The 25,048-nt window shown below is 47.1% G+C and overlaps 1 protein-coding gene across 4 annotated transcripts in view; it reads right to left on the bottom strand.

The window, feature by feature from the left end:
- The window catches only part of Lef1 (lymphoid enhancer binding factor 1), a 107,505-nt gene that overhangs the window by 7,211 nt on the left and 75,246 nt on the right, over positions 1 to 25,048 (bottom strand). For 2 of the 4 annotated variants that reach the window (XM_057793264.1, XM_057793266.1), the window contains exons 5-11: positions 24,860 to 24,950; positions 23,212 to 23,295; positions 21,219 to 21,341; positions 19,846 to 20,008; positions 14,648 to 14,755; positions 10,207 to 10,255; positions 9,513 to 9,553 (exon numbers count right to left, since the gene is read on the bottom strand). In XM_057793264.1, the coding sequence (XP_057649247.1) occupies positions 9,519 to 9,553; positions 10,207 to 10,255; positions 14,648 to 14,755; positions 19,846 to 20,008; positions 21,219 to 21,341; positions 23,212 to 23,295; positions 24,860 to 24,950 (653 nt within the window). In that variant the 3' untranslated portion in view covers positions 9,513 to 9,518. The remainder of the gene's footprint in view (positions 1 to 9,512; positions 9,554 to 10,206; positions 10,256 to 14,647; positions 14,756 to 19,845; positions 20,009 to 21,218; positions 21,342 to 23,211; positions 23,296 to 24,859; positions 24,951 to 25,048) is intronic. The other 2 variants (XM_057793263.1, XM_057793265.1) reach the window with 1 other exon arrangement.

The raw sequence follows: 25,048 nt of genomic DNA, 5'->3' as shown, positions 1-25,048 counted from the left end.
TCCCCTTTCTCAGATGTCTCTAGCCTGTGCCAAGGTGATTAAAAAAAAACTAACCAGGATACCTACTGTCTATAAGGCCCTGGGTTCTACCCTGAGTACCACACACATACTAATTCCCATGTTCTGGTATTTAAAGAGATAGAACTCCGGTTTCTCTCAGAAGGTGACATTTCCCAAAGTTCTAGATACCTCATTGAGAAAAAGGTTCTATTAATTTGTCTAAAACAATTCCTTCTTATTATGTAAGTTAATTTAGTGCATAGATGCAATTGCGATTCATAGGTTTGGGGACAATTCTGGATGTTATGCTATCTCAGGGGAGTTTTAGTGAAGGCTCGTGTGCTTCTCTTCATCCCCAGATAAATATTTTCAATATTTGTTTCTTGTGTATGGGTGCTCTGTCTGCATGCATGTGTGTGTACAGTGTGGTGTGTGCCTGGTGCCTCAGAGGTAAGAAAGGGACTGGAGCTGCAGATGGCTGTGAACTGTCACGCTGGTTCTGGGAACTGATCTCGGGTCCTGTGGAAGAGCGGCCCCTGATCTTAACCACTGACCCATCTCCACTGCCCCCTTAGTTAAGTTTAAGCGGCAGCTTCTCAGGGGACCTGGTTGTTTTCTGAGTTCAACTTTCCTATTTCTGCCTCTCTGGCCCAACAGTATGATTATTCTTGGTTCCACAAGACGGTCCTGTTAGCCAAACGCAGGCTGTTTTAGTAGTTACCCCTTGGCGTCCATAAAGGATGCTGTCCAGACATATGTGAAGTGGCACATACCTGTATATAATGCACGCATATCCTTCCTGTCCTCTGCCATCTCTAGATTGCTTCTGATGCCTAAAACAGTGCAAGTGCCACGAAATGGTTGCTTTCTGTGTTGTTCAGGGGAGTGTATGGCAAGAAAAAAATGAGGTCCAACATGTCTGCTACAGACACAAGGGTTGCAGGTTTGACTACACTGGGGACAAGTCAGAAGGAGGACTGATGATGAAAAGAGCCTTGGAGAGGATTATAGAGGGGCAGTCCTACCTGACACCATTCTCACTAGGTGAACGCAGTGCTAAACACATGTCGAAACCAGGTTTTGCCTCTTTTGGAACTTTCTGAAAAATCACCTACAGCTGTTTTTGCACACAGCTGTGGATGCAAAGACTTGGGAGTCTGGACTATACCCGTCAGTGTGCCAAGCATGCTGTCATGTGGATGTGTGTGGTGGTTTAAATCCCAAGTACCCCACAGTCTCGGGCATTTGAATGTTCAGTAGGGTTGTTTGGGGAAACTTAGGAGGGGTGGTACTGTTGGAGGAAGGGTGTCACTGGAAGCGGCTTTGAGAGTTTGCCGGTTCGAGTTCACTCTCTCTATTTCATGCTGTAGCTCCAAATGCGAGCCTTCTGCTTCCTGCTCCTGCCAGCATGCCCACTGCTTGCTGCCATGTGTCCCTCCCATGGTGGAACCATAGCCCAAATAAACTCCTTCTTCTGTATGTCTTGGTCATTCATTGTGTTTTATCCCAACAACAGAAAGTAGCTAAAACAATGACCACGGACATCCTGGAAGCAGGGCCAGAATTTGAAAACTCAGTTTACAGGGTAGCTGATTTACCTACATTGTCATTATGACCATCTCTTTGTTAAAACAGTGTGACTGAGCCTCCCCCTCCCAGTCGGAGGTCGGAACTTTCTAAGGAACATTACAGCCCAGAGTGCCTGCTGCCTTCGGAGTCTCTGCGAGGTCTCTACTCCTCTGTGGCAGCCATTTGTAGACACGCAGCACACCCAGAGGAGGGAAGACAGAGGTAGGCCATTCTTTCAGAATGGGCAAGTGAGGCACAGAAGCTGTGGAACAGTCTCTTCAGACCACCAAGATCTCCAGCTTCAAGCAAAGTGAGCCAGGAATCTCAGGCAAGACAGACGCAGCCAGCAGCCTCTTGCCTAAGAACTAGACACTGCATTGTGGAGGCAGGGGTAGCCTCCACTAGGGGGCGGTGCTGAGCATGGGTTGGGCGACCTGACTTCAGCTGGGTGGCTACTGCTCAGCCAGGAATTGAGACACTGTGACCCCGGGCCCCTCTAACCTGAAAGCCACTCACCTCCAGGGATAGGAGCTGTTTCCCAAAGTCTTTAACTCCCACCAACTACCTTTACCTTGCAAAAATTTCCATCAGGTGCTTCCCGTGTGTTACAAGATGAAGGGAGAGCAGATGGCATGTATTCTCTTTCTAGGCAAGGCAGGGCTTTGTGGAGGCTCTGGACAAGTGTGAGGATTTCTCTAGCTGCCTCCAAATTCCCTTTAATCTCACCAATTCAAAAGCAACAACAAACAACCACCACCACAACAAAAACCCTGGCTTGGTTTTCTAACCGAACACCAACCCAGAAGCAGACGCCTAGACCTGCAATGAGGTTGGGCTGTGTGTACACTTGTCAGGTAGACAAATGTGCCAGGGCGAGCTTCAGACTATACAGGAAAGAATCATTGGAAGACCACAGAGACTGTCTCAGAGGACAGGGCAGAAGCTGGGGTGACAGCACGGGCTCCTCCAGACCCTCGGGGTTCTGTCCTCTCTCTGTCTTTACACCTCAGTTCTTACTCTGCAGCTGGGAGGTCCTGTGGGAGGAATCACAGGACCCAGGAGCCTTGAGCCTTTCAAACGCCAGCAACAAACAGCAGCCAGGAACAATATTTTTTCAATGTGAATCCAAGCCCGGCATAATTAACTCCCGTAGCAAGTACAGCGGCTGGCAATTACCTCTCCCACACAGCTCCTGGCCCCGGGCAGTGAAGGCTGAAGGCTCTACTTAGTGATAAACACACTTCTTCATCTAGTTAGCAAGCCTCTGAGATAAAAATTACACCACAGTCAAGGTGGGGATGAGGTGGGCAGGGTGGGTATGAGGGGGCTGTGCGTGCGTCTGTGATTCCAGGTGCACTTCTGCGCCTTTAGCCAGGAGTTCGCTACCTTCTTGAAGGATCTTGTTTCTCCTTTCAAATGAGCTTGTGGATACCATATAATCAGAGGCGCTACATTAAAACCATATCTGTGTATAATTTTGGCTTTGAGGCTTGTTGGACTGCAGTAAATATTAATAAACTTGTTTACGGAGTTGGTTTCTAATTAATAAACTCAAGTGATCAATTTTCCTTATGTTTTAAAAATTCCGGTTCTTCGCTTACTTTCTTCCATATCTTGACTAAGTCAGGAAGAAAGAAAAGTTGAGTCTTTGATAATGATCTTTGAGCTGCTGAAGTGTTGTAGGTTGCGAAATCAAACCCAGGCCAAAGTCCTACAAACTCCTGGTGACATCATCTCTGTGATGTGGAATCTAGGAACTTTCTGACCAATCTACAGCCCAAATTCCAGCCACCCAAGACACTGCCTCTTTTTAGATTTACTTATATGTAACTTGTAGCACAAATCATATATATATATATATATATATGTATGTATTTGAGACAGACAGGGTTTCTCTCTATAACAGCTCTGGCCATCCTGGGACTTGCTTCATTGACCAGACTGGCTTCGAACTCACAGACAACTGCCTGCCTCCCAAGTGCTGGGATTACAGGGGTTTGCCACCACAGCTCAGCTCAAATCGTATTATTTCACAGCTACCCATCTTATGCCTACAGCCTCTCAAACTGTAAATTCCTCTGGGAAGGAGAAGGACCTTAGCTCCTAGGCAAGTAGCCCCTCCCCAGGGTAGTTCTTTCCCTGTGGGAGTCACCCTCGAGGGTCTGCAGTGCGAATGAACCACTAGTGTCTACGACACTGGCCTTCCAAGCAGACGTGGAAGAGTTGGTGCAGTTTTCCTTTTCAAGGCCCAGAACCGTCAGCTTTCCAACAAAATCAGGAAAGGATGCATTTGGCTTGTTCCAAAGAGCCCACAGGAATGGCTTTTATGGCTCCTCCTTCCAGCTAAACAAAAGGTGATTGTTCTACTGAGAGCGGGTCAGCAATACTTTCAGAGTGAATCTGCATATGGAATTTTCATTCCTATTTCATTTTGGTGGCTTCATGCTCTCCTCTACTTCTACATGGGGCTTAGAGATGCACGCAGGATACCCACCCCCAAAAATAGAACCATAACATAGAATTTGTGCATTTTGAGGAGTGGAAACCTAAGTCTTTAGAGGGCTGTTTAGCATTTGAGCTGCATATTCAGGGTATGAGCTCCAAAAAGATCTTTCGTATTGAACGGGAGTTTCTTTAATGACACAAAGTTAGTGTCAGAATGGAAATCATCTTCCCTATCAGGAAAAGGCAAACCACAGTTACACCAAGTCCACCCACCCCAGTCCGGATGGCTGCTGGTCACAACATATCCACGTGGGATGGGAATGTAAGTCAGTATAACCACATGGAAACAGGTTTATGATGGTTTCCCAAAACACTGAAAGTAGACCTACAGTATAATCTGGCTCCTGGGTAGACACCATCAGACAACAGAGATACCCCACACCCAGGATTCCAGAGGGGCTATTCACAACAGCCAAGTTACCGGAACCAGCCCAGGGGTTTGGCAACAAATTAATTAGGTAAGAAAATGTGACCAAAAAAAAAAAAAAAAAAAAAAAGCCGGGCGGTGGTGGCGCACGCCTTTAATCCCAGCACTTGGGAGGCAGAGGCAGGCGGATCTCTGTGAGTTCGAGACCAGCCTGGTCTACAGAGCTAGTTCCAGGACAGGCTCCAAAACCACAGAGAAACCCTGTCTCGAAAAAACCAAAAAAAAAAAAAAAGAAAATGTGGAAGACAGACGTACACAGTGGAGTACTATTTAGCTATAAAGAATGAAATTAAATTGTTTGAAAATGGAATAAATCATTAAAAAATGGAATGAACCAGGGATGATGATGTTAGGTAAAATCATCTATACTGGGATAAACCAGTGTGTCTGCTCTCAAATGTGGAAGCTACAGGTTTTAAATAGCATGAAAGAGGAGAGGAAGGGGATCCGCAGAAGGGACAAGAGGTGTGGGAGAGAGCAGTGTGGGGGAAGGGGGCAAATCAGGACAAAGCCTAGTGATACATGTATATAGAAATGCCATAACAGTGATCAGGGTAGGTCATAGAGCAAAATGAAGTATTAAAATTCCACATGGAAACCTGCTACTCTGTAAGCTAACTTAACAATAAAAATAAAATAATTTAAAAAGACAAGCGCATCTCAAAATTAATTATTTTATATACTAACTCAAAGACTTAACTTCAAAAACTTTTTTTTTTCAAGAAAAAGAAAGAAGATACTGGGGGCTGGGGCTAGAGGGATGGCTCAGCAGTTAAGAGCACTGGCTGCTCTTCCAGAGGACCTGAGTTCAATTCTCAGCACCCACATGGTGGCTCACATGCACCCGTAATAAGATCTGGCGCCTTCTTCTGGCTTTCACGGATACATGCAGGTAGAGCAATGTATACATAACAAATAAATACATCTTTTAAAAAACAAAAGAGTGCGGGCAGGCAGGCAAGCAACCAAAGGGCAAATAAATAAATAATCCTGAAAATCCAGAGGGTCTGCTAAGAAACAAGAACGGGAGTGGGGTTGAGGTGGGAAGCAGGAATGAGTGGCAGGGAGGGTGGATGTGTCCTGGAGTGTCCGTGAGAAACCTATTCAGCTAACTGTAGTATGTTTAAGAAGTTTCCCTGAGCGCACTGAGGAGTGAGGCCTCCTGGAGGTAGAGTCGATTCCCACCAGGCCCAGGTGCTGGGTTTCATAGGTTTTAAGTGTAGCTGGTGCCATCCTCTCAGAACTGAAACACGGGCTGTGAGGATTTCACTTCATTCTATGCCCAAGGTTCTCAACCGCCCTACTGCCGCGGCCCTTTAATACAGTTCCCCACACTGTGGTGACACCTCCCTCGTCCCCGCCATAACATTGTTTCGTTGCTATTTCATAAACTGTCATTTTGCTACTGTTAGGAATCATAACCTAAACCTTTTGGGAGATAGGTGTTTGCCAAAGGGCTTGTGACCCACGGGTTGAGGACTGCGGCTCTACACACCGAGTTGGTTCTAATCCAATCCTTCATCTCTCCTGGGCTTGCTACTGAGGTGAAGTCAGCAGAGGGAAGTCAGGGCCTTCCTACCCCACGAGAAAAGCCAGACCCACATAACCAGAAGTGTTTCTGAGCACCGTGGGGCCCCAGAAAGCCACTCTGGGGAGGGGAAGACACTCAGAAGGTGATCTGCACAGGAAGTGAAGAACCACACAGGGTACTCGCCACTGTCAAAGTCACACAGGCGCTTAACTGTCACATAGAACCCCTTGGGTAGTGGCAAGTTAGGGAAGGGGGTGCAGGGAGTCCCTGTTGGGTCCCCCGACAGCATGAGGCAGGTCAGACCAGAAGTTAAAGGAGCCACAGCTTGGCTCCCCCTTCTCTCTTCAGCCCCAAGTCCAGAGACTATGAAGGGCTATCCTATGCCACACGGCTCCCACAGGGCCTGTTCTAAGAGAAGGGTAGCCCAGTCCCGAGCTTTTCGTTTCTCTGCTACAGCTCTTACAGAAGGAAAGGTCTTCCTGTGTCCGAGGACTAGTAAAGACTGTTAGAGCCCTCCCCAGGAGAGCTCTCCCGAGGGCCAAGAAAGCTTGTTTTTATTATAGCATCGCATTGCCCTGCTAGGGTCGTCTATTAAACACCCTCGAAGCAACACACAGTACACAACGGTGGGGACCTCCTCCATCCTTTGCAACGAACGCAGCATCTCCAGGTCTCAGAAAAACCTGGTTCAGTACCGAAGCACTGGTGAGCAGGAAGTAAGCCACTGTGTGCAGGGAAGTTTCTGGAGTGCCACAGCAAAGGGAGGGGTGTGGTGGGGGGAGGGGACAATGAGAATGTGCTCATCGCAATTCTTCGTGTGTGTGTGTGTGTGTGTGTGTGTGTGTGTGTGTGAGAGAGAGAGAGAGAGAGAGACAGAGACAGAGAGACTTCAAAGACCCCAGGCCAGTCCAGTCCAGGGGATGGAAGGCAGAAAAACACCATGACTCTACACCAGTAGATGCAACAACTCAGGCGCCACATAGCAGCGGGGGCGCTGAAGGAGAACTGGGGAGCAGAGGCAAGGCTTTGTCTTGTTTTTCTTGTATATTCAAAAAAGACCTCTTGACCTTCAGAGAAAAAAGAAGTGACGGGAGGGCTCAAGGGTCGCTGTGGTTCATAAAGAAACGGCATCTGCAGGAAAATGGACTCAGCCTTAGCTTTTATATCCAAATAGTATCGACCATGGAAGGCATTAAATCAAGTTCCAACACTGAAGTGCTACAGTGCACTTTACACAAAGCAGGTGGCTCTAAAACTGTTGGTGCAAAAGTAGTGTTTGGTACAGCACTGAGCGCCAGCCCTTGGCACACTGCACTCCCGAGGGCCTTCTGCATCGGGGCGGGAAATGGAAAGGGTGGCCGACCATTCCTAAGAGGTCAACAATGAAAGGTTATCTTTATAAAACAGTATACAGCCGGCGACACCTCAGCTGGCAGAGGGCCAGCCTGGCATGTGTGGGATCTGGGTTGGAACGCCAGTGCCAGGCCAACCAGGCATGGTGGTGCAGGCCTGTAATCCCAGCACTCAGATGGTGGAGGCAGGAGGGTCAAAGTTCAAGGCCAACCTTGGGTACGCGAGTGAGATGGAGGTCTGCTCTGGGCTACATGAGGCCTGTCTTAAGAAGATAAAACACAGAAACAATACGAAGTGTGTACACATACTATTTTTCTACTTTTTTCAAGGTGGTGTCTATGAAGTCACATGTATCCCTGTGCACTGAAGGACAAAATGAGGTGGCTGGCTCGGGACACCTTGAGAACACCCATTCAGTTGTAGGTGGCCGGGGCCACCATCTGTGACCTTGTTACATTGGGAAACGATGGAGAGTCACCCACGAGAAGAGATGGGCCTTTAACGGGGGGAGCAGCCACTCAGAAGTGGCTGAAATCGGTAAGGCTAGATCAGGCTAGGACAACCGCGGCATCAGACAGGGATCTGGTAACCTGGGAAGTCAAAATTGAAGATTGAGAAAGTTTCTCGGGAGAGGAAGTGACAGGGCTGTCAGGAGGAGCAAGGAGCCCTTCTGAGTTCCTACTGTGCCAAAGACACGTGGAAAGACCCTGCTATTATACACGTGGGCCTCACTCCTACTTCGAGGTGAGGAAAGCAAGGCTAAGAGACTGATACACAGAGTCCAGGCAGCCGACTGATTGAAAGTTTAAATCTCCTAGGTACCAGAGCCTCCACGGGGAGATTTTCCATAGGGAAAATCCTATAAATGTTCAGGACCCAAAGTAAATTTTGAAGCATGGACGAGGTCGCCTGGCTCATCAGGCGCATCCACACTGCAGGTCAGGGCTCCTCCAAGGCCTGCTGCTCAGACTGGTCTATTCCTAAGTAGAGTGAGCAGGCCTGCCAAGAACAGAGATGGCACAGGCTGTGCCCTCCATCTACCTGGAGAACTGCTAAACTTGTTTGGATAGAGCGCAGGTCTCACGAGGGCCAGTTGGGAAGTGAGGAGAAACTGTGAGCAAATGACCTGAGGCACAAGGACAGCCATGGCAGATCTCCACCAGGTGATGGGACTGTGGCCTTGAGGCAATAAGAGCTAGCTATGTAGAGAGGTGACGTCATCCCTTTGTGTCTCAGAAACTCCCTCTGAGAACATTACAGATGACCCGTGGATGGAAAGTATGGCCACAACACTTCCCCAGACTCTACGATAATAGCAGTAGCATAAGGAACGGGGCTGGGCAATCTCGGAAGGCAAGGCGGCAAAGAGGAAGTCCAATAGGACCGGTGACTAGAGAAAGCACAGGTTCTGGAGAAAGAACACCGTAGAAACAAAGGCAGCTGTTGTGCAGAACGGTTACACCTGTCTATTCAAACCCAAGACCCAGCCTTCACTTACAAAGCCAGCTTCCCTGGGTCATGTGGCTGTACACTAAAGACTTCTCATGAAAATAAGGGAATCTAGGTTAACTTACAAATCCGAGGATGCTGTTTAACAGTGGTTACCAACAAAGAAAAACACTCAAAAGAAGAAATCAATCAATCACTTAAGTGCCCATCTGATATTTTAAAATAGAAAAAAAAAATCACATCAAGTTTTCTCGCTACAAACAAAACGTCCACATATCATTCCAGCTGAGTCGCTACCATGTAGCGGGGCTGACTGGGCTACAGTGACATTGCTCAGACCCATCCCTGCCGGGTGACGAGGGTGACATGCAGCTCCCTGTTTTTTCTTTCTAAGGACAGATTTTCCACTGGTCAGTAAGAAACGGCTGAGGAGGAAATGGTGAGGCAAGAGACTGGAGAAGTGAGCAGAACAAAAGACGGAGTAGAGGTCAAAGCGCAACACTGTTTTGCAAACACACAGCCGGGATAAAAACCAGGGGAGCATCAACAGAATGAGACTGTGCCGGTTTCCTCTCTCAGGAACAATGCTGATGGGAACTGGCGAGAGCCGGGAAGATCCACAAGCAAGAGCCTCTTGTTAGCACTAAATCAGAAGCAGGGCCAGAGAGTTGATCTTACCATGTTTCAGATGTAGGCAGCTGTCATTCTGGGACCTGTACCTGCAGAAAATTGTGTCTTTAACAAATTTTTTTATGGAGAGGTTTTCTGTACATTCCAAACATGTAGTAGTAGCTACAACATCATGTGGACCTGCTCGCTTGTTTTTCTTTTCCTTTTCTTTCTTTTTTTTTTTTTTTTTTTGTGGTTCTCATCATAGAGCAGCCATTTCTGTCTGTGTATCGCATGTGGCGGGCCTTCTAACAGAAGGAAGAAGGAACTAAAGTGGGCCCTCGCTGACTCCGGCAATCAGTGCAAGCCCCGTCATTGTGCTGTTTAGCATTAAGAACCCCAAAACGCGTGAAAGACTCTCAAGGGAATGCAGGGTAGCATGTTGTACTGTCATCATAAAAGTGACACCATTGGACTATGCAAACAGAGCAGAGGCAGAAGCAGAGAGGACACAGACAACAGAAGGTGAGGGGCGGGGACTCAACCACAGCTCCTAACTATGACTTTGGGGCACAGGGAGTTTATTTTACAGGCACTTTCATATTTAAAGGAAAAGTCTTTTGGAGATGTTAAGGAATTCCAGGAACGAAAGCCAAGTGAGGGGGTCACATGTGACAGCCACAGAAGGAGGCAGCGCCTAGGACTGCTGACAAAGGAGACGGGCAGGAGCAGCAGCGCCAACACAGAGCCACGCGGTACCTACCTGAAGTGGATTCCTGTAGCTTCTCTCTCTTCCTCTTCTTCTTCTTGCCCTGGAGGACAGAGGCACAGTGTCAAGACAGAGAGCGGAGGGTAGGCATGCCGGTGCGCACTGTATGAGAAGCACGGACAGAAGGCGGCCAGCCGGAGAGACAGTAACTGACTTTCCGCACTGCGCGTGCGTGCGTGCGTGCGTGCGTGCGTGCGACTCCTGCAGCTCCTTGGCTACCCCTCTTACTGACCGACACGCTCAGACCACACCTCGCTGTACTGTCGAATCTGTGCTTGCTGTGAAATGTACTACACAACAGTTTACGTCCACGGCGTCAACCGAGAGCCCAGATCCCTCTGACAGGAGCATGACATAACCAGGGACAAAGGCAGAGGAGGCGGTGGAGCCTGGGAAGCCGAGACCTCTGCTTCTTCAGACAGACGTGATACTGATACGTTTCAACACATCAAGGGCAAACGAAAAAATCTGGTCACATTTTAAGTGGCGTAAATTTTCATTTCTCTTCGAAACTACTCACACTTAGTAGGCTCCAGCCGCGGCTCACGTATGTGAACCATAATGGGTAAACCTGCGGCAGATATGTCAACTAATGAACAGTCATCACAGCCAGTACCCCTGGAGTGATGGCAGCAATGAGCAACATCAATAAACCGGGCCGATCAGAGTCTACTGAATCTGTCTTGTGACTCTATAAAAGTATACATGTACTTTCCTTCTTTCCTACTTCTGCACGTTCCTCTCTTGCTCCCGTCTGCATGGGTCTCAAGTGTCATCTCTTTCAAGAACTTTCTCTGTCCCATGCCTCATTGCTCTTCCTTAGACAGAGCTGGGGCTCTTCTGTTGAGCAAATTCTCGACGACCCTGAGCTCAGGGCCACGCCCATCTATTCACCAGCTGTGCCAGGAGACTCTGACCTGAGCCTCTCCCCACCCTGCACCCTGCAGCCAGCCAGTGTATAAGGCTCGGAGCATCACTGCTGCATCCGCCCGTGTGCTAGTTTAGGTACAAATCAGTGAGGCGAAGAGGGACCAGTCTGGACATACTAATTGACTAGTCATGCACAATGAAATACTTTTTGTCAAAATTACAAACTGTGAGAGCCTGGGAGGCAGGATAACCTCACTCAAGGAAATCTATGCGCTGTTGACTTCACAAAAACTTCATTTGTAGCCGGGCGGTGGTGGCGCACGCCTTTAATCCCAGCACTTGGGAGGCAGAAGCAGGCGGATCTCTGTGAGTTCGAGACCAGCCTGGTCTACAAGAGCTAGTTCCAGGACAAGCTCCAAAACCACAGAGAAACCCTGTCTCGGAAAAAAAACAGAACAAAACAAAACAAAACAAAAAAAAACCCTTCATTTGTTTGTCCAAATTACATAAGTAAACTTCAATTGTAAAGATCAATGATGCCACCGAGAGGGCCATTCAGTGCTAAACCCAGATGTATGTTTACTGGTCTCAGAGGAGCACTGTCCAGCCTGCGCCTGATGTTAAACTTCTGCTGGGAATATTGTTGGTTGGTGAAGGCTCTCACAACTCTGCTTTGCCTTAACCATCAAGGGGATTGTTTAAAAAAAAAAAGTATGAACAAAGCTGGGTCTTCCCATCATTCAAGCGAGGCCCATGGAAACAATTTCCACTAACAACCATGGAGAGTAAAATCTTGAAAGATAAACTCATCATCCACCAGCTTTCTTCAAAACTACTCTTTTCATGTGAAGGGGGAGCAAAGGAAACAATAAGAGGGAGGAGGTGGAGGGGAACGCGTGCGTACGTCTTTTCCATCTTTCTAAATGCTAAAACATAACACTTGAAGATCAGAACCAAAATTTTCGAGACTTTCAGCAAGCAATGCTAAGCACGTGCAAACTTCCAGCTCGGCAAAGCTCTTTGAGGGGGTCAGTGGTCCCTTCCTAGGCAAGCCACAGCCAAAGGACAGGCAGGACAGGGTGAGAAGAGGACACTCTGTGTGCCCCTTTGTAGGGACTGATCCCCCTTACAGGGCGCAACAAAGGCTCCGTCTGTGCAGGCGCTAATTACAGCTCAGGGCACAGAAGCCAGTAGACGTGCTAGTCGTGTGTGTGTGTGTGTGTGTGTGTGTGTGTGTGAGAGAGAGAGAGAGAGAGAGAGAGAGAGAGAGAGAGAGAGAGAGAGAGAGAGAGAAAAACTATGCAGATCCTCACGTCGAGCTGATGTGGGTTTGAATTGCAGTGCTGCTGTCTACTCCACTTCTGTGGACAAATTGCTTGACCTCTCTGACCTCAGCAGCCCTGAGAAGTAAGGTAATGGTGCTGATGCCACCGGACAGTAAGGATGGAGAGTAACGGAAGGAAAGCAAGGCATTCCCTACCATCAGCAGACGGCAGCTATTAAAACAACCAAAATGACAACATGGGGGATGACTGTGTCCTTGCTTCCAAGTTGTTGCCCACAGGACACTTATTTCCGGTGTCAGAGTTATGTGTGCTGTATAATGTTCCAAATTCTGAACAGTGAAGTGGCGTGTCAGTGGAGCACATTACAGTGGGCAGGGAGGGGGATGCTTGGCCTGTTCCTAGAAAGATACATATGTTTCAAATGCTGCAAAGTCTAATACTGGACATGTGACCTTAGACACACAATGGTGTCATTGTCTCTATGGCAACTGGAGCGTCTACAGCAAAGGCCATCATTACACTGTACACTGCTTCATGGCTTCACGTGTGTGGCTGAAGGGACAATTTCTCTACGTGAAGACTGTCCTAAAGGGCAGTTCTGCTGCTGGTCTCCTGTTATAGACTAAGGTGTTCCCTCAAACTCCCACACAAATCTTAACACCTCCTGACAGCCCGGAATGTGGTGGAATAAGGTGGAGCCTTTGGGGGTGCTGATCGGGGCACAGGCACTATGAATGAAACTAGTCCTTGGGGAAGGGGCAGCCTGTGAGAACACAGCCAAGTGCTTGGGAGTGGCCCTCGGGCACCCAACCTATTGCTGCCCTTGGTCTGAGATATTTCAGCCTCCAGAACAGTGACAATAAATTTTTGCTTTTATAAGCCACCTAGGCTACGGTATTCTGTTGTAGCTGTCTGAGCTGAGCTAAAAATGATTTTCAAAATATTCTATTATTTTTAAGCATCTAAACCGTCAAAATTGTTAACTTTATATAAAATGACAAAATTTCAACTATATCATTCATAATACACTTTCTATAATAATCACTTCTATTTCTATAATAATATAAATAGTAATAGTCTTTACTATGGCAAGACAGTGTCAGGAATATGTTCAGACTATAATAGTAAGAGAGCTTGCAGTATAAGCAAGCTAGTTCTTAACAATAAAATTCTAGATTTTGGCATAATTTCGATATAATAAAAAAAAACCTAGAGCATGATCATCCCTACTTTGTCTTTATTCAAAGGACATAGAAGATGTCAGGGCACATTAATACAAGTTTCAAATAATCACATAGTTCCAGTTTTGTGTAAAAACAGTCACCAAAACATGGTGTAAGATTTATAAGACAATCATCATCTGGAAGAAAATCTGACATCATGTGTCAAGAACTTGAAAATATATACAGCCAGGTGGTGGTGGCTCACACCTTTAATCCCAGCACTCGGGGGCAGAGGCAGGCGGATCTCTGTGAGTTCAAGGCCAGCCTGATCTACAGAGAGAGTTCCAGGACGTCTAGGTCTGTTACACAGAGAAACCCTGTCTCGAAAAACAAAAATAAAAACAGACAAACAAAATGTTTATATCCTCTTTCTCAAAACCCTGCTACTATGAATCTAGCCTGCAGAAATAATGGTCCTGTACACAGGAAAAAAACACTCTACTGTGCACGGACATATCCACATCAGGGGGTTATACCACTCTGAACGGGGGGGGGGGGCGCGGAGAAAATCTACAATCAGGAAAAAACAGGAAACAGACATTCACTTAACGGAATATCGACATAAACTTGATTTTCATAAAAGAAAAATGCAGTTTTATATAAGAACAGGAAACGTCATAAAATATATGTACATACACACATATCTCACCTATATGCGAAACTAAAGACCCACAGAAAACATACAAGAAGGAAATATAGTTAGCACTAATCTTGCCTTTATGTAGTGAAATTATAGGGCTTTTGTTTGTTTTACATCTTTTCCTGGTATTTTAATGATAAGGGGTTTTATGTTTTGATCTTTAAAAGAGCTTTATTTAACAAATAAATTAGTACTCACAGCAACAAAACAAAAGCTTAAAGTTGTCAGAACCCAACGTACTCATGAAATCTTTATTACACAGTTCGTTAATTTCCCAAAACAAGAAACAGTGCCAACACCGCGCATCCTCCAGACAATCCCGAGAGAGAGAGAGAGAGAGAGAGAGAGAGAGAGAGAGAGAGAGGCGGGGGGGGGGGGCGGGGGTGGAAAGCCACAGGGGTAGACAAAGGGCTTACATAATTGTCTCTTGCTGACCAGCCTGGATAAAGCTGCATATGTAGCTGTCTTTCTTTCCGGGCTAATTCATAATATTTGGCCTGCTCTTCCCGGGAGAGGGCGTGCCACTAAAAGCAAAAAGGGGACGAGAAAGAAGGTCAGTGAGGCAGCAACAGTCCAGCTCGTGTTTCAAACTCTGACCCATGGAGTTAATGTACGCATTTAAACTCTGGTTCACTTCGAAAGGGGAGCAGCGTTGGTACTAGAGAAGTCCTCCTTGGAGTCTGGGGGCTGGAGAAAAACTCACACTTTGGTTTCTCTGCCCTGTGGTCCTGTATCATATACAACACATCAAAGCATTCAGAGGTAAGATCTGTCGCCCACCCGTTCTTTATGCCAATACTCTCGTGTATGAACCTGGATACCCAGCTTTGCCCTTCTTTCTTCGTCTGTAGCTTACACTGGCGACTGAACCCAAGCAGCACTTATTTATGCAAAATGTGATAATTTCCAGATGCCTTTAGGACAAGCGAGCCCCACTTCCCAACTCTGTCTTCTACAGTCTGGAACCTGAGTCACGTGATAGCATCCGTCAAGACATTAGAAGTCGGCTCGTCTCCGTCACCTCACACTTACACTTACCACGTCGCCAGAATATTGACAACGCCACTGCACAGCACACTTCTGACTGGGGCTAGCTTCCGGCCAGTGGGAAAGCAAGAAGCCATGTCGAAACTTTGTCATCTACGAGCCCGGGGCTCTGATACAGAAGGCACAGTGGCTGACAAGCTTGGAGCATCTCCCCGCCCTCTCACTGTTGACAAGATTGTGCTTCTGAAGGCAAGGTGTCCATCTGCCATTTTGAAGACTTCACATGCATACTTCCTTACAGGTGTTTGTGGCCCACTTCTCTGGGTCCCCAGTGGACAGGTTTCTAGTACTTTCCCCACTTCTCCCGAGCCAGGATCTGCCAGAAACACCTTACATGGAGAAGTGGGGTACACACTAACTGTGAGGCAGTTGCACTGAGTGACATAGCTGCAGGAGGAGGACAGGTCCCGCCCTGAAAAGGTCACCGAGGCAGCTGGGAGCCTCTGCCTCCTCCCGTTCTGGACCTGGCAGTCTCCCACGTGGATTCTAATTCCCTTACCTTGGTTTCTGGTTTCTTTTTGGCTTTTTTTTTTTTAATGACTTAAAAAGAAAAAAAAGAATAAAGAAGGTGTGGTTGGTTGGGGAGGGGAAGGGAAGGAGAAAGCAGAAGAGACGCTCATGAGAGAATAAGCTCTCGCCAGCGTGGCCTTGGACTTGGTTTGGCTCAGCACTTGTTCCCTCAGAAAGCAGGAATGCCTGCTGCTTTTCTCTGACAAGAGAAAAAGGGAGCCATCTCACAGGCTCCTGGCACCTTCTCGCCATGCCAGCAGGGCAGCCACAGCCGAGCCCACAGGCCAGACAGCCACTTCCATGTCTTTTGAAATCCCCTTTAAAGCCAGCCCTCTGTGGTGTATCGGGCAGATGGTTTATTTTTTATTTTTAAAACTGTATTAAAAGTTCAGAATGTAAAGTTGAAAAGCATGGCACACAGGTAACTTGGTGTGCGCATAAAGGCACATCAGGTGCCACACTTTAAAACACACTTTTATTATATTTACTTGTGTACATGCGTGTGCGCATGTGTGTATGTATGTGTGTGCAGGCACACATATCAGAGCACAAATGTAGCGACTTAAACATAATTTATGTGAATTCATTCTCTTCCTCCATCATGTAGGCCCCAGGGATCAAACTGAGGTCATCAGCCCTGGTGCCAAACACCTCTCTACCTGCTAAGCCAGTTCGCTGGCCCATAGTAATATACTCTATCTATCTATCTATCTATCTATCTATCTATCTATCTATCTATCTATCTATCTTTGGTTTTTCAAGACAGGGTTTCTCTGTGTAACAGCCCTGGCTGTCTTGGAACCAGTGCTTGTAGACCAGGCTGGCCTCAAACTCACAAAGATCCTCCTGCCTCTGCCTCCCAAGTGCAGGGATTAAAGGCATGCGTTGCCACCGCCGGGCAGTAATATACTTTTGTTACAAAACAGTAATAGCAAAAAGTAGGGGAAGGTGGCAGAAAACTCTTAACAAAAGAAGTTACATGGACCATAGTTCTCTTTGCCAGCAGAATCAATAAAATGGGACAAGCGGAACCAAAGGAGAAAGCGTGTATGGACACCCAGGGCTATTCTGTCCAGAAAGCCGTGCTGTTTTCACCCAGTGATCAGCCTATTATAGGAAGCCTCAACAAGCTGGACACTACATACATGTATATCTACATACATGTATATATGCGTATGTATGCATGCATAAGGAAACACTGACCGCTGATATTGGCTACCTCTCATGATGAAGAAATGTGACTGCAAAAGGCAGAAATGTCACCAAGCTGGGTGAAGAGAAGAAACGGTCACAAGACAAGCCTGCCCCTTTTAAATCTGTCCCCTAACTCATCTGACGCGTCCTGTGTCCTTCGTCACATCTTAAGACAGGAGGATATTGGCATAACTGGGAACTTTGTAACCGGAGAAAAATCTAGAATGGTAAATTAAAATTAACACCCCTCCCAAATGCAAACCGAAGTTGGATCTTCTGCCAGGTACTTGTTGTTCAGGGAAAAATGGTGAGAGAAGAGGTGGGCTGGTAGTGCTGATGTGATTGGATATCCCTAGTAATTCCCAGCACAGGGCATCCACACATGATCAAAAGTCAAAGGGCATTTCGCGGACTCGAGGGCAGTGGGTTCCACAACAGTACTGAAATTTTGCATCAAAGAAAAAAAATGTAAGAACTAGATAAATAGTTTTCCTTTCGGGGTTTCTGAAACACAACTAAGAAAACATTTTTCTAACTCATTAATTACTGGAAAATATGTATTTTTTTTAAAAAAATCAGATTTATTCTCCAAACATTGCCAAGTCATCGGGGGACACATTTGTTTAATTTTAAGAAACTGCTAAGACATTCTAACAGTCAAGTTGCCGTAAATCTGTAGTGAGCAGACTTCGAGCAACAGCTGGGCAAGTCCGTTTATTTTAAATAAGATTTGGACCATTGCTATTTATGATATAGATTAAGAAAACTTTGATTAATTCATATAAATGGGCATTTCTGTCTTAGAAACAGTAAAGACAACTAAAAAAAAAAAAAAACCCAAAGATAAAATGTTCCAGGATGGATTTTAAGATCCACTTTCAAGCACTACAATCAGGCTAGTGCAGGACTTCAGGATTTTAAAAGCCAGAACTTTAAAGAGGCGGCAAGTGCGGCCCCGCCAGAGGGAGTGCTCAAAGGGCAGAAAACCTGATCTTAATCAAAGAGCCAGAGGCCTATAAATAGAAACAGGTGTCCAAATCAAAGACAGAGAGAGACCCCAAATGAGAACCATCCTTAAAACGCACAGGCTTGGGTCTGGGGGCCGTTCAGGGAGCTGAGAAAGTAGCAATGGTTGCAAACGTGCATTAAAAAGAGGAAACATACCTCAAAGATCATATCCTCACCCTCTTGAGCAGGAAAATAATCCCTGCTGCAGGGCCAGGGGGCATGTGACTCAAAGACGAGAAGAGGAAAAGAGCTAAGAGAGGTATGTGAGCCGCAATGAAAAACGCCAGCCCCTCTTTGCCTCTGCTTCCTTGTTTAGAAGCTTGGAGAAAGTGGTTCCTGGCTTTCAGCTTTTAAGGTGGAGCCCTTCGAAGCAGATGGAATCACTCCTCTGCTGAGATCTGGCTTGGGAATCACCGTAATTATTATTATTAAGTGTTTAAGAGTCCATAGGGAGATAGGACACTGCACTCGGAACAACAAAGACTATAATCTGTCGTGGTGCCCAGCCTCCAGAGCTCTGGGTCTCACAGATTGGAGCTGGCAATGGCTTGAGGCTCTCCATTGGGACTCCGTAACTCAAGGCCTGCTTCTGTATTCTGTGTTGGCTGCCGGCCTCTTGAATGTCTTTAAGAATGTTCCATGAGTTGGGAGCATGGTAAGGGAGTGCCATCAATGGCAGCTAACAGCCAACCCTCTCTATGCTTCCCAGGTGTGGTTAGAGCCTCCGTCACCTTGCCTGAACTTAAAAAAAAAAAAAAAAAACCCACTAAAACACATATACAGGAGACATAAACTAAAAAGCTGCCGCACACGCATGGTGAGCCCTGGTGCATAAAAATGAAGCGATCCTAATAAATTGTAACGCAATGTTAGTGAAAATATAACTTTTGAATTGGGTGAGTTTGAGTTTGCCCTACTGTTTAATATCAAGACAGGACCTTCTCCATCCCACAGGAAAGTACTTGGAAGGAATGGCTCATCTTTCAAACAGCTGTTGGAGGTATGTGAAGAGTTCTCGTAACTTGTAACTTGGCTATAGTCTAGGACCCCTGTCTACGCCAAGGGCTAAGAAAATAGAACAGCATGGACTAACGGAGTGAGGCAAGGGAGAAAGGCGGCCCAGAAACACAGCCCATGTGGGCTTTAGCAGTAGACCACATCTCTAGGAACACGACTGACTTCTCCTGGCCCTACGGCCTTAGCATCTCAGCACAGCAGCTCTGCCTCTGTGCAGAAGGCGCGGCTTCCTCTCACCTCTGGGCTGCTCTCCCAGAAGCCCTACTGCAGCCCCTTCTGTGGGCTTAGAGACCCGGCTGGCAATCCTTACCCCTCTCCAAGCACTGCTCCCACTAGGGAAGCTCACCCCAAAAGGCTATGCCCCTCAGGTCTCACTGGAAGTGCAGTGCCCTCAGGAGAACCTTTGCTGGCCCCTGCTGTTCTCTTATATAATCTTGCTAATCCACAGTATTCACTACAAGTTTAGTTTCATTAATTTTTTTTTTGGGGGGGACTATCTTTATCTGATCACAAAACACCATGTTCCAAGAAGGCAAGGGCTGTGGCTGTTTGGCTCAACGACTGTTAGCAAGCATCATTCCAGACAAATGCAGGCACCTGGTAAATACTGTTTAAAGAAGAGTCATAAAAAGCAGTTGTCAGTTCTGGGAAGTTTCCCATGTTCCAGGTACAGTCAAACTTGGTTATAACACACCACGTTACTGTACCTCGTACCCTACTTCCCAGAAACACAGTGCACATGCACACACGTATCTTGTGGCAGGTAACCGAATCTCAGCCCATTCTAAGGAGGCCATGCTATGGTGGCCATAAACATCCCCCGCATCCTGCGACTCACCCTTCTGCCCAGGATCTGGTTGATAGCCGCGCTCTCCTTTAGCGTGCACTCGGCTACGACGTTTGCTCTCATTTCTTTCATGTATAACATGAAAGCGTTCAGAGGTTTCTTAATGTGAGGTCTTTTGGGCTCCTGCTCCTTTCTCTGTTCATGCTGAGGCTTCCTGAAAGGTGGCGGTGGTTGGGGAAGGGGGCGGGAGTTAGGAAGAGACAGGAGAAAACATCTGTTCACACTGCCAAGTTCGGTGGGAGGATGACCCTCCCAGCTCTCGGCCAGCCCCTGGGATGCCATCAGCGTGGAAGAACTACGTGTGGCTCTTCTGATGAAAACCCAAGTTGCAAACAACCAAACCACAGGATTCCTTCATTTACACTGAGCAGGGCTCCTTCACTCTGAGAAAGCGCCATCGAGGGCCCCAGAGTTGAGGCCCTTCGTCACCTCCAAAGAAGTTGGACACAAACTACGGGTGGACCATTACTCTTCAGCTGTAATGAATGTTCACTTTGGGGGATGGGGGATTAAATGACACTTTGAAAAGCAAGTGTTTCCCCGCCTCACCCCGCCCCAGGCACGTGTGTGTGTGTGTGTGTGTGTGTGTGTGTGTATGTGTTGTGTGTTGATCCTCAGTTGACACCCATCTTGGTTGCTTGGTTAGAAAAGGTCTTTCACTGGCCTGGAGCCACCCACACTCAGCCCCAGGGTTTCTCTTGTCTCTGCCTCCCCGGTGCTGGGATTACAGGCCTGTGTCCAGACACCTGCCTTTTTCACAGGGCTTGTAGGGATCACACAGGTCCTCGTTCATGCAAGACAAGCTCTTTAGAACTGACCTGGCTTCCTAAGCCCAGGGAGATTTGAACCCTTCTCACCAAACAAATATATCTTTCCTTTAAATATATTTTCAGGATCTTTATGGGCTGCCACACATTGCTTGCCCTACCCTTCTTACCCACAGACCAGAGAGGCATCATTTCTTACTCCTCCGAGACAAGTTAAGTAGCCTGGCTCTGAAAGTATGAGACAACATGGGCCCAACAGGGAATCTGATGCTGATGACCACGTGTTCTTGAATGCTGTGCTGCCAAAGACTCCAACCTGGGTAACTGCACTTCCAGAGTGGTGCGCACTAAGCCTGCCCTCTGTCTCACTTCACAAATGGAAAGTGTGCTGTGCTAAGTGGCCTACAGCTTACGATCCCTCACAACTTCACCCAGAACACTGCGCCATCCTGGCGAGTGTCTGTGAACTGTGAATCCTGTGGTCCTTTCCCATCTTAGACTCAATGTTCTCCGACAGAGTCTTCCAGGCTGAGCTACATGGAATTTCACAACGGTAGAGGAGGCTCAGGAAGATGAGTTGGGGGGGTGTCTACTTACACGTGCATTAGGTCGCTGTCGGTGTGGGGGTGCTCCTGCTTGACCTGAGGAGTTACAATAGCTGGATGAGGGATGCCAGTTGTGTGGGGACCAGGAGGACCAGGAATCATATGATGGGAAAACCTATATATAGAAAGGAAAACAGTATGCACTGCCGGCTGTTATGAGCAAACCTAGGCAGAATTAGAAGACCACTTACTAACTGCCACTGACTATGAGTGAAGACGTATGTGTGGACACCTGAGTGTTAACTACAGACTGTATTTTTCCCTGTATTCAGCTGGAAAAGTAATTATTCCTTGGAGTTTTTCAAGCTGGCATTCTTCCTCAGGAGGGTAACAGGCACAAGATAAGGGGAAGCTGAATCTGTTTTCTTGCAAGATATTTTTCCAACAAAAAGTTCAATAAGAGAAATTACTGGGGACGCGACACTTTATTAAGATTCAACCAAAGACATCACATTTCAACATTACACAGGAAGAGTGTTTGTTAATGTCAGAAGGTAACAACTGAGGGACGGGACGGGAAGAGCCCTCTCAGGCCCTCATTTATAAGGGTTTTATTAGCATATTTCAAAATGACCTTCTATACAGAGGTGGGGTCTTGGGGGCAGGGCCTTAGGAAGAACTGGTTCCAGTGTTAAGGGCAAGGGCTAAGTTCCAGGAAGGTCCATGATTCTGAACCCAGGCAGTATCGCCACCTGCTAACACCTTTCTCTTGGGCAAGAATATGTAGCATTCAAAACGTTAACCTGTCCACCACCAGCCATTGCAAAGGAAGGAACCTTCCCAGTTAGAACAAAAAGTAATATTCCAGATGTTTGTTGACATCTCTCAGCAAACACCGGGTAAGTTTGGATATGCCGTAGAACTTCTTTTCTTTCTTATCAGCTTTGAGTAAAAAGCTAAATTTCACAAGAAAAATATTCTTTGGCTTCACCAAAGCCTGTACAATCAACCCTTCATTGGGAAAGGAGAAAAGGATGTCCACTGGGTGTCCAGTATTCCAGGAACAAACTCCTTAATTACAAAGGAGACAAAATTACAAATATGTGACCAAGTAATGATGCCCCGCTAAGTGTAAAGACACACGATCCCTGATGCTGGTTACGTCCTGTGAGGAAATCTTCATCTTCAGTTCTCAGTGTTAAAAACTAAAACTGCAGACTGTTAACCAACTTAGCATCTAGATTTATACTTCACTGACGGAAGAATACATATATTTTGAAACTGAAATTTACCACACAAACCATAAACATCAAACTCACACTGGAAAAAAAAAAAAGAAGACAAATTCACAACCAATTAAGAGCTGAGCATTTGACTTCCAGCACAGTGACACCAGCTTCCTCGAGAAAGCCATATGGGACACAGAGACGAAGCTGTGTGGACACTGAGGACATCAAGCACAGGGCACAGGAGCATCCCTTCCAGAAGCGAAGCACCACACAGAGCAGCCCCAGAGGGCTTCCCTTGCAGAAACATGTCCACACAGGGCCTGTTCCACACACTAGGATGTACGTCCTGCCACCACAGCCAGGCAGCTTGTGTGTGCTGTCCTTGCTCCCCCACAAGAGCCAAGGGCCCGTTGAGGGGATCGGGGCTGTTGGGCCTTCTCAAGGACTGCCACATTAATCTGGTTTAAGTTTCCACAAAGGATGCGGCTGTGGAGTTCAGGCCCTTTGGTCACCAATCCTCCCTCGGGCCACCTGCCCCCGGCATGATCCAAATCAAGCAGCCTCTTCTAACCTCCACTTTGGGGATAGCCGTCATCCCACAAGCAGGCAGGTGGCAGTGAGTTCTGGAGCTGCAATGTTTCCTAGTGTAGCTAGTACCTCGGAGTCACCATGACACCTAGTGTGGGAGCCAGGCACACTGCGCAGACACACGCGGGGCTGGGTTAGGCGCTCCTAGCCGGCCAGCCCAGAGGCAAGCGGGGCGGGGTGCGCGCGATGCGAGCAAAGGAGCAACCTGGCCAGTCCACCTCCACCTACCTGGACATGGAAGTGTCGCCTGACAGTGAGGATGGGTAGGGTTGCCTGAATCCACCCGTGATGGGATATACAGGCTGACCTTGCCTGAGGTCACAGAAGAGAGGAACCCATCAATGACACAACACGAGTTACCAACCAGCACTAAGAGTTTGGTGACAGGAGAGAGGGGGCACCAGAAGGCGGCGGCCCCCAACATTTTTACATGGGGCCGTCTTCCTTCCTCACCCTCCCACGCTTCACCCATCAAAGCATGGTGTGCCTTGAAGAAAACCCTCCCTCCCTCAGACCTGAGCACAAGTTAGCCCATCGATGGCTCTTTGATCCCTTTCCCTCACCCAACACCTTTAATGCTTAAAGTGGGGCTTAAAGATGCTTACTGAATATAATGCGGCCCACAGAATAGTAAACTGTGCCTTCAGAGAAGCAGCTTAGCCAACTCTTTATCCAAACCTTTCAGAACTGAGAGATAGATAGTGCACCAACCACTCTATTTACATAAAAATAAACATTTCAGAGACACCATCCCCCACGTACCCCTGTTGAGGTGAGGAAATCAAAGATGGGGTCAGTGCAATTGCTTTCCTCCTCCCTAGGGAGTCCTCTTCCCCTCTCTTCTCTCAAGTCCCACTTCTCTTTTCCAGTCTTCACTTCCATCTGCCAGGATGGCACGGGCATATTGCCCCTGAGTGACTGAGTTCAGGCAGAAAAACTGAACTAAGGCTGGACGTATATGCACAGTCAATTAAACTCATGGACCGAGGAACTTAAAGCTAAAGGGAGAGGGAGTGGAGCCCTGGCCTTGCTGGAGATGTCCGAATGTCTGGGTGTGCAGATGTGGCCTTGACATGGGGGTTGTGGGGAGAGCAGGCAGTCCAGGGAACTGGGAGAGGTGTCTGCTTAGCTGCGGCACCGTTTCAATGAGGGAGAATTGAGTAGGGAAAGAGGGACAGGCACTGAGCTGGAGGAGAATCCTGTGATATCAGCCACACTGTAAAAATTATTCTTCTCATCATTTATTTCTTTTATCTTCATAATTAAAAAGGAGGGGATGGGCAGCAGCATTTGGAATGTTTCTGGAAATCACCACCACAACGGAAAACATTGGTATTTGAAGTCTGAAGGAAACCAACGCTCCTAAATCCTTTCTTGCTCCCCTGAAGTGAGTTTGGGTGCTTACTAACACTCAAAAGACACTAGTGTCCTGTTGATTTCTCTTTAGTTCTGTGTCATTTGCCTCACTTGCTTACTTGGAAGCAAAAGTAGACATCTAACGAGTCTAAGTCCATGTTTCAAAACTATGAGTTGTTAAAGAGAAACTGGACGAGAAAAGCCACCGAGCCTCAGCTTCATATGGCATAGCAAATGCCCAAAGCCACACATTGAATCCATAAAACTATAAGCTTCAAAGCAAATGCTATGCAGTCATTTTCTCCACAAATTAGGGGACGGATTCAATCCATTTCAAAGTCTCTCTGTTTTTTTTTTTTAATCTTTCAAATTGAAATGAAATAAAGTTAGCACCTTGCTCGTTGGTGTAAAATCTCCTCCATTCCACAAGTGCAGCCATGCACAGAACTAATTTCCATGAATGGAAAGAGGGAGGACACGTGCCCAAACACTCAGCCCAAGGTTGCAGGAATGCTCTTACCAGCCGAGGGGTGGGGTGATCTGCCCGACAGCACCCGGCGACAGGGGGTAAAAGGTGGGGATTTCAGGAGCCGGAGGGTGTCTGGACATGCCTGTTAAAAGGAAAAGAACGGTCTGGTGTTTTCACTCCGGGACAATCATGCGGAAGAGCCAGAGAAAAGTAGCAAAATGCTTCCTGCCATTTAGTAAT

Source organism: Chionomys nivalis, chromosome 18, assembly GCF_950005125.1.
Source record: "Chionomys nivalis chromosome 18, mChiNiv1.1, whole genome shotgun sequence".
Lineage (NCBI taxonomy): Eukaryota > Metazoa > Chordata > Mammalia > Rodentia > Cricetidae > Chionomys > Chionomys nivalis.
The sequence above is the reverse complement of the archived record's forward strand: the minus strand, read 5'-3'. Positions and strand labels throughout refer to the sequence as shown.